This window comes from Oncorhynchus gorbuscha, unplaced genomic scaffold, assembly GCF_021184085.1.
Source record: "Oncorhynchus gorbuscha isolate QuinsamMale2020 ecotype Even-year unplaced genomic scaffold, OgorEven_v1.0 Un_scaffold_885, whole genome shotgun sequence".
NCBI lineage: Eukaryota > Metazoa > Chordata > Actinopteri > Salmoniformes > Salmonidae > Oncorhynchus > Oncorhynchus gorbuscha.
The window spans coordinates 27240-41903 of record NW_025745862.1 but is presented as its reverse complement, the minus strand read 5'-3'; the positions used below and the strand labels follow the sequence as shown (position 1 = coordinate 41903).

Below are 14664 nucleotides of genomic sequence, written 5' to 3'. Positions count from 1 at the left end.
ACAGATGCAGTGATTGGTCAAGAGGACAGTAACAGATGCAGTGATTGGTCAAGAGGACAGTGACAGATGCAGTGATTGGTCAAGAGGACAGTAACAGATGCAGTGATTGGTCAAGAGGACAGTAACAGTGACAGTGATTGGTCAAGAGGACAGTAACAGTGACAGTGATTGGTCAAGAGGACAGTAACAGTGACAGTGATTGGTCAAGAGGACAGTAACAGTGACAGTGATTGGTCAAGAGGACAGTAACAGTGACAGTGATTGGTCAAGAGGACAGTGACAGATGCAGTGATTGGTCAAGAGGACAATGACAGATGCAGTGATTGGTCAAGAGGACAGTAACAGTGACAGTGATTGGTCAAGAGGACAGTAACAGTGACAGTGATTGGTCAAGAGGACAGTAACAGTGACAGTGATTGGTCAAGAGGACAGTAACAGTGACAGTGATTGGTCAAGAGGACAGTAACAGTGACAGTGATTGGTCAAGAGGACAGTAACAGTGACAGTGATTGGTCAGAGGAGGACAGTGACAGTGATTGGTCAGTGACAGTGACAGATGATTGGTCAAGAGGACAATGACAGATGCAGTGATTGGTCAAGAGGACAATGACAGATGCAGTGATTGGTCAAGAGGACAGTGACAGATGCAGTGATTGGTCAAGAGTAACAGACAGTGATTGGTCAAGAGGACAGTAACAGTGACAGTGATTGGTCAAGAGGACAGTAACAGATGCAGTGATTGGTCAAGAGGACAGTAACAGTGACAGTGATTGGTCAAGAGGACAGTAAAAGTGACTGGACAGGAGGAGTGGACACTAACAGGAGCTCACCACATCCTAGTGCTTCAGCTAAACAGAAGCCAGAAACAGCAGATAGGAAAAAGAGAGAGGGGGAGAAAGAGAAACAGAGAGGTAAAGAGAATAGAGAGTGTGTTGAAAACTGTGGGAAATGTCTAATACATTCATAAAATTAATCATATTTCATTTGACAGAAATGGAATTGGCTCTGATAACCCCTGGCAGAGTGCCATTAAAATGGGGGTGAACTGCCCCTTTAGGTTACTCCAAGCCACTAAGATGCAGTGTAAATATATATAAGAGAGTACCCCTCTCCTACCTGTACACACAGTGCTGTAGACATCAGAGCTGAGCTCCCTCCCACTATTGAACACTGAGTCGTAGGAGATACTGGGAACAGTGGGAGAACCAGGCCCATCGTCCTTCTCACTGCTCTTCAACTTCCTCCTCAGCTTCACCTGTTTACAGAGGGACAGATGTGAATGGATGGACGGACGGACGGATGGATGGGTGGATAGATGATGGATGAATGATGGATGGATGGACAGATGGATGGATGGGTGGGTGGGTGGGTATACAGACAGTGGGTGAATGGATGGATGGACAGATGGATGGATGGGTGGGTGGGTGGGTATACAGACAGTGGGTGAATGATGAGTGGATGGATGGATGGATGAATGGGTGGATGGATGGGTGGGTGGGTGGGTATGGACAGACAGTGGACAGGGTGGGTGGGTGGGTGGGTGAATGGATGGGATGGGGATAGATGGAATGGATGGATGGATGGATGGATGGGTGGGTGGGTGGGTGGGGGTGAATGGATGAATGGATGGGTGGGTGGGTGGGTGGGTGGGTGGATGGATGAATGGGTGGGAGGGTGGGTGGGTGGGTGGGTGGATGGATGAATGGATGGGTGGGTGGGTCAATGGACAGACGGAGAGCGGATTGGCTGGATGGGTAAATGGATGGGTGGGTGGGTGGGTGGGTGGATAAATTGATGGGTAGAAGAATGGATTGATGAATGAATGAATGAAATAGCATCGATCTGATAACCAGTGATTCTATATGGACAGCTGACCGTTTTCTTGGGCTTGGGACTGGATACAGAGGAGCTGAGCAGAGCAGGTCTCCTCCTCACAAACATCTTGAACGTGGCCGAGTCAGGGTTCTCCACAGCAAAGACCCTCCACGAAGTCTGGACAGAGAATGTGGTCAGAAAGTAAACAGACATTAACATTGCAAGTGACTACTGGAATCTACACCACAGTTGACTCGAGATGAAGGTACTTTTAAGGAATAGTGAGGAATGCATCTACCTAACCAAGCTCCACAGCATCTCCAGACTAACAGGTTTTCTGAAATGCAACAGTTGTTGTGATGTAAAAGAGCATGCTGGTATAACAGAGATAAGAATGGGCCGAAAAGCTCACTTCACGGCTAGCTTGAAATGTCGCCAATTGTGCCATCGAATTGGATCCTTTTCTATAGCTCAACTGGTTCGTACGTTGTCAAGGGGGGCGGTCAAGCGTGTTAGCGAGGCAGAGGGCCCCAGGTTTGAGCTGTGGAACAGACAGTTTACTCTGAGTTGTAGTCAGAGAGAAGGAAGCTAATGTTGCTTATCTAGCACACTGACGTCAGTTTCACTGGGTACCGTCTCTGTCAGACTCACCTGGATGAGAATGGCAGCTGCAGGGATCTGTCTGTTGAAGTGCTTCTGTCTCTGTTTCTGTTGAACCTTCAGTGCAAAGCCTGAACCCAGGATCCCCTGCAAACAAACGCAGAGGATTACTACACTAGAAAAGTAGGGGTGTTACCTAGTACCATAAAGGGTTCTTCAATTGTCCCCTAAGGAGAACCCAGTAGCTCAGTTGGTAGAGCATGGCGCTTGTAATGCCAGGGTAGTGGGTTCGATTCCCGGGACCACCCATACGTAGAATGTATGCACACATGACTGTAAGTCACTTTGGATAAAAGCGTCTGCTAAATGGCATATATTATTATTATTATTATAACCCTCTGAAAATAACTATTTTGGGTTCCAAGTAGAACCTCCAAAGGGTTCTACCTGGAACGAAAAAAAAAGGTTATCCTATGGGGACAAACGAATAACCCTTCTTTTCCTAAGAGTGGTGTTACTGATGAACAAACAGTATATTTCCACCTGATTACTCCTGCACTCACAGCTGGTAGGGCGAAGAAGGAGATGGCAAAGACTGAGAAACACGATGCAATGGTTTTACCGATCCACGTCTGAGGCACCTTGTCTCCATAGCCTATAGTTGTGACGGTTACCTGCAAAAGACAAAAGACTGCTAGGAGAGTCATCCCAGACACCTGCCCTGTTTAGTGAAGCCAGACACACACACACCAGTGGAGGCTGCTGAGAGGAGGACAGCTCATTATAAATGGCTGTAACGGAGCCAATGGAATGGCATCAAATATATGGAAACCATGGAAACCATGTGTTTGATACCATTCCACGGATTCCGCTCCAGTCATTACCACCAGCCTGTCCTCCCTGAGTAAGGTGCCACCAACCTCCTGTGAAACACACACACACACACACACACACACACACACACACACACACACACACACACACACACACACACACACACACACACACACACACACACACACACACACACACACACACACACACACACACACACACACAGCAGCCTTACCACCCCCCACCACAAGGCGTCAGCGTAGCTCCCAAACTCATTGGCTCCATTGCTGTCCACAGCATCCTTCTCTGCCAGGTACACAAAGTAGGAGGAGAAGATGAGCCCCAGGAAACCAATGTACAGCGTGGTGATGAGCTCCTGGAAATACACACACAGACACGCACGCACACACACAAAGGCACAAACACACACACACAAAGGCATGTACACACACACACACACACACACACACACACACACACACACACACACACACACACGCACACACACACGCACGCACGCACGCACGCACACACACACACACACACACACACACACACACACACACACACACACACACACACACACACACACAGACACAGACACACACACAGACACAGACACAGACACACACACACACACACACACACACACACACACACACACACACACACACACACACACACACACACACAACTTATTTAACATAGTTATCTAGAGAGGAATAAATGTATTAATAAAAAATTAAAGTTTGTGGCTCAGCATTAAATTAGGAGTGTGTGTTAGTGTTAGTCAACTCTGTTAATCTGTGCAGTGAACAATTCATAAGAATTAGAATACATGGGATTTATATAGCGCTTTACAGGGACCCAAACTAACCTGCCTGTGGATGAAGACCACAGAGCCCAGCAGACGCCACGTTCCTCCCTGCCGGTCCACATGAAGCATACGCAGGATCTGCAGGAAGCGAATCCCTCTGGAACAAAAAACACACGGTCTGTGATCGGGGATCCAGACAAACATTTTCCCCTGATGGAACTGCCCACAATAGAAAACAACTGGTAATGATCTGATAAAGTGATTTAGTTATAGACAGACTACTGAGATGGTATTACAGATATGACCAATTAGTAATGATCTGATAAAGTGATTTAGTTTTAGACAGACTACTGAGATGGTATTACAGATATTACCAATTAGTAATGATCTGATAAAGTGATTTAGTTATAGACAGACGACTGAGATGGTATTACAGATATTACCAATTAGTAATCCTCTGATAAAGTGATTTAGTTTAGACAGACGATGAGAGTATTACAGATATTACCAATTAGTAACTGATTTAGATGGACTGAGATGGTATTACAGATATTACCAATTAGTAATCCTCTGATAAAGTGATTTAGTTATAGACAGACGACTGAGATGGTATTACAGATATTACCAATTAGTAATCCTCTGATAAAGTGATTTAGTTATCTGAGATGGTATTACAGATATTACCAATTAAATGATCTGATAAAGTTTAGTTATAGACAGACGACTGAGATGGTATTACAGATATGACCAGACGCTGACTGAGATGGTATTACAGATATGACCAATTAGTAATGATCTGATAAAGTGATTTAGTTATAGACAGACGACTGAGATGGTATTACAGATATTACCAATTAGTAATCCTCTGATAAAGTGATTTAGTTATAGACAGACGACTGAGATGGTATTGGAGATATGAGTTGTTTCATCTAACATGTCCATGCAGGAATGCATGATGCAACGAATCCAGTGATGTCATGAATTCTGGGGCAAATAGTCTATAGTTGTTATAGCTGGTTGTTTTTTTGCATTTTCTTTTTGTTCAATAGAGATACATTTGCCCACATATTTAATGTGCAATAATATCATAGGCTGATTTATTTGGGACTATTTCACCACCTGAGTAAGTGTAAATTCCAAAAATATTAGCTTGATCGCTAAACATAATACCCACTGATGATGACCATGTAGGATTCTAACACTAAAGTCAATGTCCTAAAAACATTGCAGTTGTAGCCTAATACCCAATGAGGCTATGGCCGATGCAACGTCCGATTCGCATTTCTCCAGCTGCGTATCTCAAAGCCATATTAAATATCTTGGTTGTAAAATAGCTTACTGAGAGTTGAGAAATAAAAACTACACCTACAGAAAGCTGAGAACCTCCTCTCTTTAACAGTGACAACTGTAGTTGCTGAGAACCTCCTCTCTTTAACAGTGACAACTGTAGTTGCTGAGAACCTCCTCTCTTTAACAGTGACAACTGTAGTTGCTGAGAACCTCCTCTCTTTAACAGTGACAACTGTAGTTGCTGAGAACCTCCTCTCTTTAACAGTGACAACTGTAGTTGCTGAGAACCTCCTCTCTTTAACAGTGACAACTGTAGTTTCCGAGAACCTCCTCTCTTTAACAGTGACAACTGTAGTTGCTGAGAACCTCCTCTCTTTAACAGTGACAACTGTAGTTGCTGAGAACCTCCTCTCTTTAACAGTGACAACTGTAGTTGCTGAGAACCTCCTCTCTTTAACAGTGACAACTGTAGTTGCTGAGAACCTCCTCTCTTTAACAGCAGGCCCCAGCTAAACAGGCACAGAGACCTTCACTACAGCAGCAGGCCCCAGCTAAACAGGCACAGAGACCTTCACTACAGCAGCAGGCACCAGCTAAACAGGCACAGAGACAGAGACCTTCACTACAGAAGCAGGCCCCAGCTAAAAAGGGACAGAGACCTTCATTACAGCAGCAGGCCCCAGCTAAACAGGCACAGGGACAGAGACCTTCAATACAGCAGCAGGCCCCAGCTAAACAGGCACAGGGACAGAGACCTTCACTACAGCAGCAGGCCCCAGCTAAACAGGCACAGGGACAGAGACCTTCACTACAGCAGCAGGCCCCAGCTAAACAGGCACAGGGACAGAGACCTTCATTACAGCAGCAGGCCCCAGCTAAACAGGCACAGGGACAGAGACCTTCACTACAGCAGCAGGCCCCAGCTAAACAGGCACAGGCACAGAGACCTTAACTACAGCAGCAGGCCCCAGCTAAACAGGCACAGGGACAGAGACCTTCTTCACTACAGCAGCAGGCCCCAGCTAAACAGGCACAGGGACAGAGACCTTCACTACAGCAGCAGGCCCCAGCTAAACAGGCACAGGGACAGAGACCTTCACTACAGCAGCAGGCCCCAGCTAAACAGGCACAGGGACAGAGACCTTCACTACAGCAGCAGGCCCCAGCTAAACAGGTACAGGGACAGAGACCTTCATTACAGGAATCATGAGGATAATAATGCACATGACTATTTGACCAAATCGTGGTTACAGCCAAGTTTGGAATGAGGTGACCATGTAGAATGTGCAGCTTGCACCAATGCGACCAATAAAAGAAATGTAACTCGCCATAGCCAAGTCAAAAGTGTAGCAAAATGCAACTAAATGGTCGCAGTCTGGAGCCCTGCATGATAGTGCTGTAAACATAGATCATTAAGGACATGAGAGTCGAGGGCCAGTGTCTTACCTGACAGCAGACGTGGCAAACACCTGTCCATTGGAGCCGACTACCAGTACGATGATGGAGGCCACCACTACAATCAAATCTGCAGAGAAGCACACGGTGGAGGGGAGACATGTTACAGGTGGGAGCCGTGTTACAGGAGGGAGCCGTGTTACAGGAGGGAGCCGTGTTACAGGAGGGAGCCGTGTTACAGGAGGGAGCCGTGTTACAGGAGGGAGCCGTGTTACAGGATGGATACGTGTTACAGGAGGGAGCCGTGTTACAGGAGGGAGCCGTGTTACAGGAGGGAGCCGTGTTACAGGATGGATACGTGTTACAGGAGGGAGCCGTGTTACAGGATGGAGACATGTTACAGTATGGATACGTGTTACAGGATGGAGACGTGTTACAGTATGGAGCCGTGTTACAGGAGGGAGCCGTGTTACAGGATGGATACGTGTTACAGGAGGGAGCCGTGTTACAGGAGGGAGCCGTGTTACAGGAGGGAGCCGTGTTACAGGAGGGAGCCGTGTTACAGGAGGGAGAAGTGTTACAGGAGGGAGAAGTGTTACAGTATGGTTGCAAATAATTGCCATTATTGTACATGTTTCTATCTTATTTTATCTGAAGACTTAAGGATGCCAGTGTGGAGTGTGGAGTTTGTTCCAGGCACTTGCCGATGATGGAGATAGGCTTCCTGGCAAAGCGCAGCCGGCCCCAGACGCCAACATATTTACTACGGCACCCTGCCGACCACAGCCGCACACCATACTCCACACCAAATAACACCACCAGCGCTATCTCCTGTTAAAGACAGAGAGGGTGGGGGGTGGGGGGGGGGTGTAGAGAGACAACTTTTGTGAGTGTAATGTTCACTGTCAATTGTTATTGTTTATGATCTATTTCACTTATTTTTGGCAATGTAAAGATGTGTTTTCCATGCCAATAAAGCCCCTTAAATAAATAAATACATATATATATATATATAGAGAGAGAGAGACACAGAGAGAGAGAGAGAGAGAGACACACACACAGAGAGAGACAGAGAGAGACAGACAGAGACAGAGAGAGAGAGAGACAGAGAAACAGAGAGAGAGAGACAGAGAGAGAGAGAGAGACAGAGAAACAGAGAGAGAGAGAGAGAGACAGAGAGAGAGAGACACACACACATAGAGAGAGACACAAAGAGATAGACAGAGACAGAGAGAGACACACACATAGAGAGAGACACAAAGAGATAGACAGAGACAGAGAGACCACAGAGAGAGACACAGAGAGAGACACAGACACACACAGAGAGAGAGAGAGAGAGAGAGAGAGAGAGAGAGAGAGAGAGAGAGAGAGAGAGAGAGAGAGAGAGAGAGAGAGAGAGAGAGAGAGAGAGAGAGAGAGAGAGAGAGAGAGAGAGAGAGAGAGAGAGATAGTAAGTGATTGTCAGATAGAAAAAGAGGGAATAGAGCAGGTGATGAAACTAAAGGCTCAGACACACCAACAGCTGGCCCAGAGCACTTAGCACCTCTGAACGTCATTGCAGAACCAAGTGTGCACTGATTTTACATGTAGAATGTTGTGAAATATGTGGTGAGTCAGACATCTCCAGCTGGTGGTCCCTAAAAACACAGCGTGCTGAACGATCTGCAGCTCAACACTACATCCAGGATGTGTGACAGCCTTCAGGGAACCACAACAGAACTAATATATGACCCTGTGTTGTGGTTATTCATGTCACATCACCTGGATTCTAACTTTCCTTTTCCAGGAAGGAGAATTAGATAAAAAATGAAAGCAAACGGTCTAAGGATGGTGCTGGAGGATTGGTGCTGGAGGATTGGTGCTGGATTATCTGACATAAAAAAGAAAAGGGGACAGTTAGATGAAAACACTTTATTAAATAAAGGTTCAAATTCAGGTCATGTGACATGATTAACCAAAACCCAGGGCCCTAGTACACTAAGAACAGCTTCTGACAATAGAACAAGAACTCTAATGTACAGTAGGGATAACATCAGTAACCAGGACAATAGAACAATAACTCTAATGTACAGTAGGGATAACATCAGTAACCAGGACAATAGAACAAGACCTCTAATATACAGTAGGGATAACATCAGTAACCAGGCCAATAGAACAAGAACTCTAATGTACAGTAGGGATAACATCAGTAACCAGGACAATAGAACAAGAACTCTAATGTACAGTAGGGATAACATCAGTAACCAGGCCAATAGAACAAGAACTCTAATGTACAGTAGGGATAACATCAGTAACCAGGACAATAGAACAAGAACTCTAATGTACAGTAGGGATAACATCAGTAACCAGGACAATAGAACAAGAACTCTAATGTACAGTAGGGATAACATCAGTAACCAGGACAATAGAACAATAACTCTAATGTACAGTAGGGATAACATCAGTAACCAGGACAATAGAACAAGAACTCTAATATACAGTAGGGATAACATCAGTAACCAGGACAATAGAACAAGACCTCTAATGTACAGTAGGGATAACATCAGTAACCAGGACAATAGAACAAGAACTCTAATGTACAGTAGGGATAACATCAGTAACCAGGACAATAGAACAAGAACTCTAATGTACAGTAGGGATAACATCAGTAACCAGGACAATAGAACAAGAACTCTAATGTACAGTAGGGATAACATCAGTAACCAGGACAATAGAACAATAACTCTAATGTACAGTAGGGATAACATTGGTAACCAGGCCTATTGAACTAACAATGAACTGAAATGAACGCCAAATGACTCCCAGTGCATGACATGAATCAAACAATGAACTGAAATGAACGCCAAATGACTCCCAGTGCATGACATGAATCAAACAATGAACTGAAATGAACGCCAAATGACTCTCAGTGCATGATATGAATCAAACAATGAACTGAAATGAACGCAATGAACTGAAATGACTCCCAGTGCATGACATGAATCAAACAATGAACTGAAATGAACGCCAAATGACTCCCAGTGCATGACATGAATCAAACAATGAACTGAAATGAACGCCAAATGACTCTCAGTGCATGACATGAATCAAACAATGAACTGAAATGAATGCCAAATGACTCTCAGTGCATGACATGAATCAAACAATGAACTGAAATGAACGCCAAATGACTCCCAGTGCATGACATGAATCAAACAATGAACTGAAATGAACGAACCAAATGACTCCCAGTGCATGACATGAATCAAACAATGAACTGAAATGAACGCCAAATGACTCCCAGTGCATGACATGAATCAAACAATGAACTGAAATGAATGCCAAATGACTCCCAGTGCATGATATGAATCAAACAATGAACTGAAATTAAACGAATCAAACAATGAACAAATGACTCCCAGTGCATGACATGAATCAAACAATGAACTGAAATTAAACGCCAAATGACTCCCAGTGCATGACATGAATCAAACAATGAACTGAAATTAAACGCCAATGCAAATCCATTCAAATGTGCAAGTTTAGCATTTAGCAATTTAGAAGACCAATACCAAATCAATAACCTTTAATGGACTTTTGACAGATGCCCAATACATGATCCGTCCTAGGTGCTGGACAAACACATGTTCATATCAGGGGTCCCGAGTGGCACAGCGCTCTGTTTAAATAGAGGTTCAATAAAATGTTTCATTAAATCACAAAAGTGCCACAGATGCACTAGGTTACCTCTTCCAGGAAGAGAGAATCTACACTGGACCTCGTTAACAGTGAGTAAAGTGGTGACCTCGCCTGCAGTGGGGTGCAAACCAGACAAAGGAAGAGCTGTTGTTGTTGTGGTGGGGGTGGGAGTGGAGGGAGGAGGACGGAGGGCAGGGTCATCAACATTGAGGTCCAGTCATTCCACCTATAGGCCCCTTTCTGATCAGACTTACTAACGTAGTTATACTGAGGTCAGACCCTATGTGGCACCAAAATATGGACACAAAAAGTTGAAGAATCAAATCCAGGGATATGTATATGGACACAGATGGCCACAGAAAAAAAGCACTGTCCCTGATCAGTTGAACATTAAGTGGGTCGTGTCATGAATTTTCTCAAAACAGTCTTTCACGTTCTGATGATTCACACATCTCTTTCTTTATTTTTCCTATAGTTGAGAAACAAAAGAGGGACAACTGTCCTAGCCGAGCTAGTTAGGGCCCCTGGCAAACAGAAGGGCCTGTCTAGTTAGGGCCCCTGGCAAACAGAAGGGCCTCTCTAGTTAGGGCCCCTGGCAAACAGAAGGGCCTCTCTAGTTAGGGCCCCTGGCAAACAGAAGGGCCTCTCTAGTTAGGGCCCCTGGCAAACAGAAGGGCCTCTCTAGTTAGGGCCCCTGGCAAACAGAAGCGCCTCTCTAGTTAGGGCCCCTGCTAATCCCACCTCTGCAGGCTCAGATTAATCTGTGATTCTGGGCGTCGTCCTGATGAGTGGACAGCGTCATTTAATCCTGTTAGACACTGGCTGAGGTGAACTTTCCACCTGCGTGTGCGTGCCCTTGTGGCCCCCACACTCCGACCCCGACCCCGCTCCTGTCTAACCCTAATCCCTCGTTCTCTCTCTCTTTCCCCTCTTTCTTTCTCCTCTACAACGACTCTCAAGCATAGTCCCCCTCTTTCTTCTCCTTTGTCTCCGTTCCTCTGACTGCAGAAGGGATCTGTCAGCCAGACTAAGCATACAAACACAAGAGCTGTTTAACTCAGCAGCTGGTCGGTGGTGTCTAGGTTTGAGGGAAGGATTTAGGGGTCAGGGTCTGGATGGGTTTAAAAATTCAGAGTTGCTTTGGCTGACCGCACAGACATCACATTGAGGGATGTATGTCAACACAGATCTGTGAGCAAGAACAAATTTGACAGTTCTTTTGGTTCACAAATAATATGATTTGTAAGTCGCTCTGGATAAGAGCGTCTGCTAAATGACTTAAATGTAAATGTAAATTTTGACTAAGAGGACCCATCCAGGTGGATGCTACATATTGGTGATGAATGTGATTGAGTTTCACTCATACAATGAAGAGCGCTTCCATCCAATCCACTATTGTCATTACAGTATTTTTCCATAAAATGAGACTTAAAGAATGAAATGGTCTTTAGACAGAAGAATAGGGCGAGGAATCAGACAAGGGTGAAGATGAAATACAATGTCAAATGCAGGTTTGGTGTTGGGGGCTGGTATGGCTGACGTTTAGGGTCAGGTTTGGTGTTGGGGGCTGGTATGGCTGAAGTTTAGGGTCAGGTTTGGTGTTGGGGGCTGGTATGGCTGACGTTTAGGGTCAGGTTTGGTGTTGGGGGCTGGTATGGCTGACGTTTAGGGTCAGGTTTGGTGTTGGGGGCTGGTATGGCTGAAGTTTAGGGTCAGGTTTGGTGTTGGGGGCTGGTATGGCTGAAGTTTAGGGTCAGGTTTGGTGTTGGGGGCTGGTATGGCTGACGTTTAGGGTCAGGTTTGGTGTTGGGGGCTGGTATGGCTGACGTTTAGGGTCAGGTTTGGTGTTGGGGGCTGGTATGGCTGAAGTTTAGGGTCAGGTTTGGTGTTGGGGGCTGGTATGGCTGACGTTTAGGGTCAGGTTTGGTGTTGGGGGCTGGTATGGCTGAAGTTTAGGGTCAGGTTTGGTGTTGGGGGCTGGTATGGCTGACGTTTAGGGTCAGGTTTGGTGTTGGGGGCTGGTATGGCTGAAGTTTAGGGTCAGGTTTGGTGTTGGGGGCTGGTATGGCTGACGTTTAGGGTCAGGTTTGGTGTTGGGGGCTGGTATGGCTGAAGTTTAGGGTCAGGTTTGGTGTTGGGGGCTGGTATGGCTGAAGTTTAGGGTCAGGTTTGGTGTTGGGGGCTGGTATGGCTGAAGTTTAGGGTCAGGTTTGGTGTTGGGGGCTGGTATGGCTGACGTTTAGGGTCAGGTTTGGTGTTGGGGGCTGGTATGGCTGAAGTTTAGGGTCAGGTTTGGTGTTGGGGGCTGGTATGGCTGACGTTTAGGGTCAGGTTTGGTGTTAGGGGCTGGTATGGCTGAAGTTTAGGGTCAGGTTTGGTGTTAGGGGCTGGTATGGCTGACGTTTAGGGTCAGGTTTGGTGTTGGGGGCTGGTATGGCTGACGTTGGCTGACGTTTAGGGTCAGGTTTGGTGTTAGGGGCTGGTATGGCTGAAGTTTAGGGTCAGGTTTGGTGTTGGGGGCTGGTATGGCTGACGTTTAGGGTCAGGTTTGGTGTTAGGGGCTGGTATGGCTGAAGTTTAGGGTCAGGTTTGGTGTTGGGGGCTGGTATGGCTGACGTTTAGGGTCAGGTTTGGTGTTGGGGGCTGGTATGGCTGAAGTTTAGGGTCAGGTTTGGTGTTGGGGGCTGGTATGGCTGACGTTTAGGGTCAGGTTTGGTGTTGGGGGCTGGTATGGCTGAAGTTTAGGGTCAGGTTTGGTGTTGGGGGCTGGTATGGCTGAAGTTTAGGGTCAGGTTTGGTGTTGGGGGCTGGTATGGCTGAAGTTTAGGGTCAGGTTTGGTGTTGGGGGCTGGTATGGCTGACGTTTAGGGTCAGGTTTGGTGTTGGGGGCTGGTATGGCTGAAGTTTAGGGTCAGGTTTGGTGTTGGGGCTGGTATGGCTGACGTTTAGGGTCAGGTTTGGTGTTAGGGGCTGGTATGGCTGAAGTTTAGGGTCAGGTTTGGTGTTAGGGGCTGGTATGGCTGACGTTTAGGGTCAGGTTTGGTGTTGGGGGCTGGTATGGCTGACGTTTAGGGTCAGGTTTGGTGTTAGGGGCTGGTATGGCTGAAGTTTAGGGTCAGGTTTGGTGTTGGGGGCTGGTATGGCTGACGTTTAGGGTCAGGTTTGGTGTTAGGGGCTGGTATGGCTGAAGTTTAGGGTCAGGTTTGGTGTTAGGGGCTGGTATGGCTGAAGTTTAGGGTCAGGTTTGGTGTTAGGGGCTGGTATGGCTGACGTTTAGGGTCAGGTTTGGTGTTACGGGCTGGTATGGCTGAAGTTTAGGGTCAGGTTTGGTGTTAGGGGCTGGTATGGCTGACGTTTAGGGTCAGGTTTGGTGTTGGGGGCTGGTATGGCTGAAGTTTAGGGTCAGGTTTGGTGTTGGGGGCTGGTATGGCTGACGTTTAGGGTCAGGTTTGGTGTTAGGGGCTGGTATGGCTGAAGTTTAGGGTCAGGTTTGGTGTTAGGGGCTGGTATGGCTGAAGTTTAGGGTCAGGTTTGATGTTGGGGGCTGGTATGGCTGAAGTTTAGGGTCAGGTTTGATGTTTAATGTTTGGGATAGCTATCTGACCATGCATGATGTGCTGAAGGTTTGGGAGGATGGGAGAGAGAGGACTGTCATAGGAAGAATGACCTTTCTATAGTGTAGAGAGAAAATAGACCACTACTGCTCTCTGCTGGCCAAACAACTCTGTTACACAATAAGGATCTGCCCTCTGCTGGCCAAGCAACTCTGTTACACAATAAGGATCTGTCCTCTGCTGGCCAAGCAACTCTGTTACACAATAAGGATCTGCCCTCTGCTGGCCAAGCAACTCTGTTACACAATAAGGATCTGTCCTCTGCTGGTCAAGAAACTCTGTTACACAATAAGGATCTGTCCTCTGCTGGTCAAGAAGCTCTGTTACACAATAAGGATCTGAATATTGTGGAGAAATGCAGGAACATTTTGGGTTTGGCCTACTGGCAAGTAAACAAAAAGCATAAATGTATCCACTGATTCCTAATTGGCTGACTGATTCATCAATCGTCCCCTCCTCAGTGTAAGCATTCTGTCTCCCATGGCATCACCCAGGTGGGTGTTACACTTTGGCAGTAAATAACATAAATATCCTACTGAATTACCCAAACCTGACTGTAAACACGAGGAGGACTGGCCACCTCTCAGAGCCTGTTTCCTCTCTAGGTTTCTTCCCAGGTTT

General features: G+C 46.3%; 1 protein-coding gene across 1 annotated transcript in view; it reads right to left on the bottom strand.

Moving 5' to 3' along the window:
- The window catches only part of LOC124020709 (potassium voltage-gated channel subfamily KQT member 1-like), a 49606-nt gene that overhangs the window by 18769 nt on the left and 16173 nt on the right, over positions 1–14664 (bottom strand). Inside the window, 8 exon segments of the mRNA XM_046335960.1 lie at positions 1117–1255; positions 1876–1992; positions 2467–2562; positions 2979–3089; positions 3485–3625; positions 4127–4223; positions 6803–6881; positions 7456–7582. Coding sequence (XP_046191916.1) covers positions 1117–1255; positions 1876–1992; positions 2467–2562; positions 2979–3089; positions 3485–3625; positions 4127–4223; positions 6803–6881; positions 7456–7582 — 907 coding nt within the window.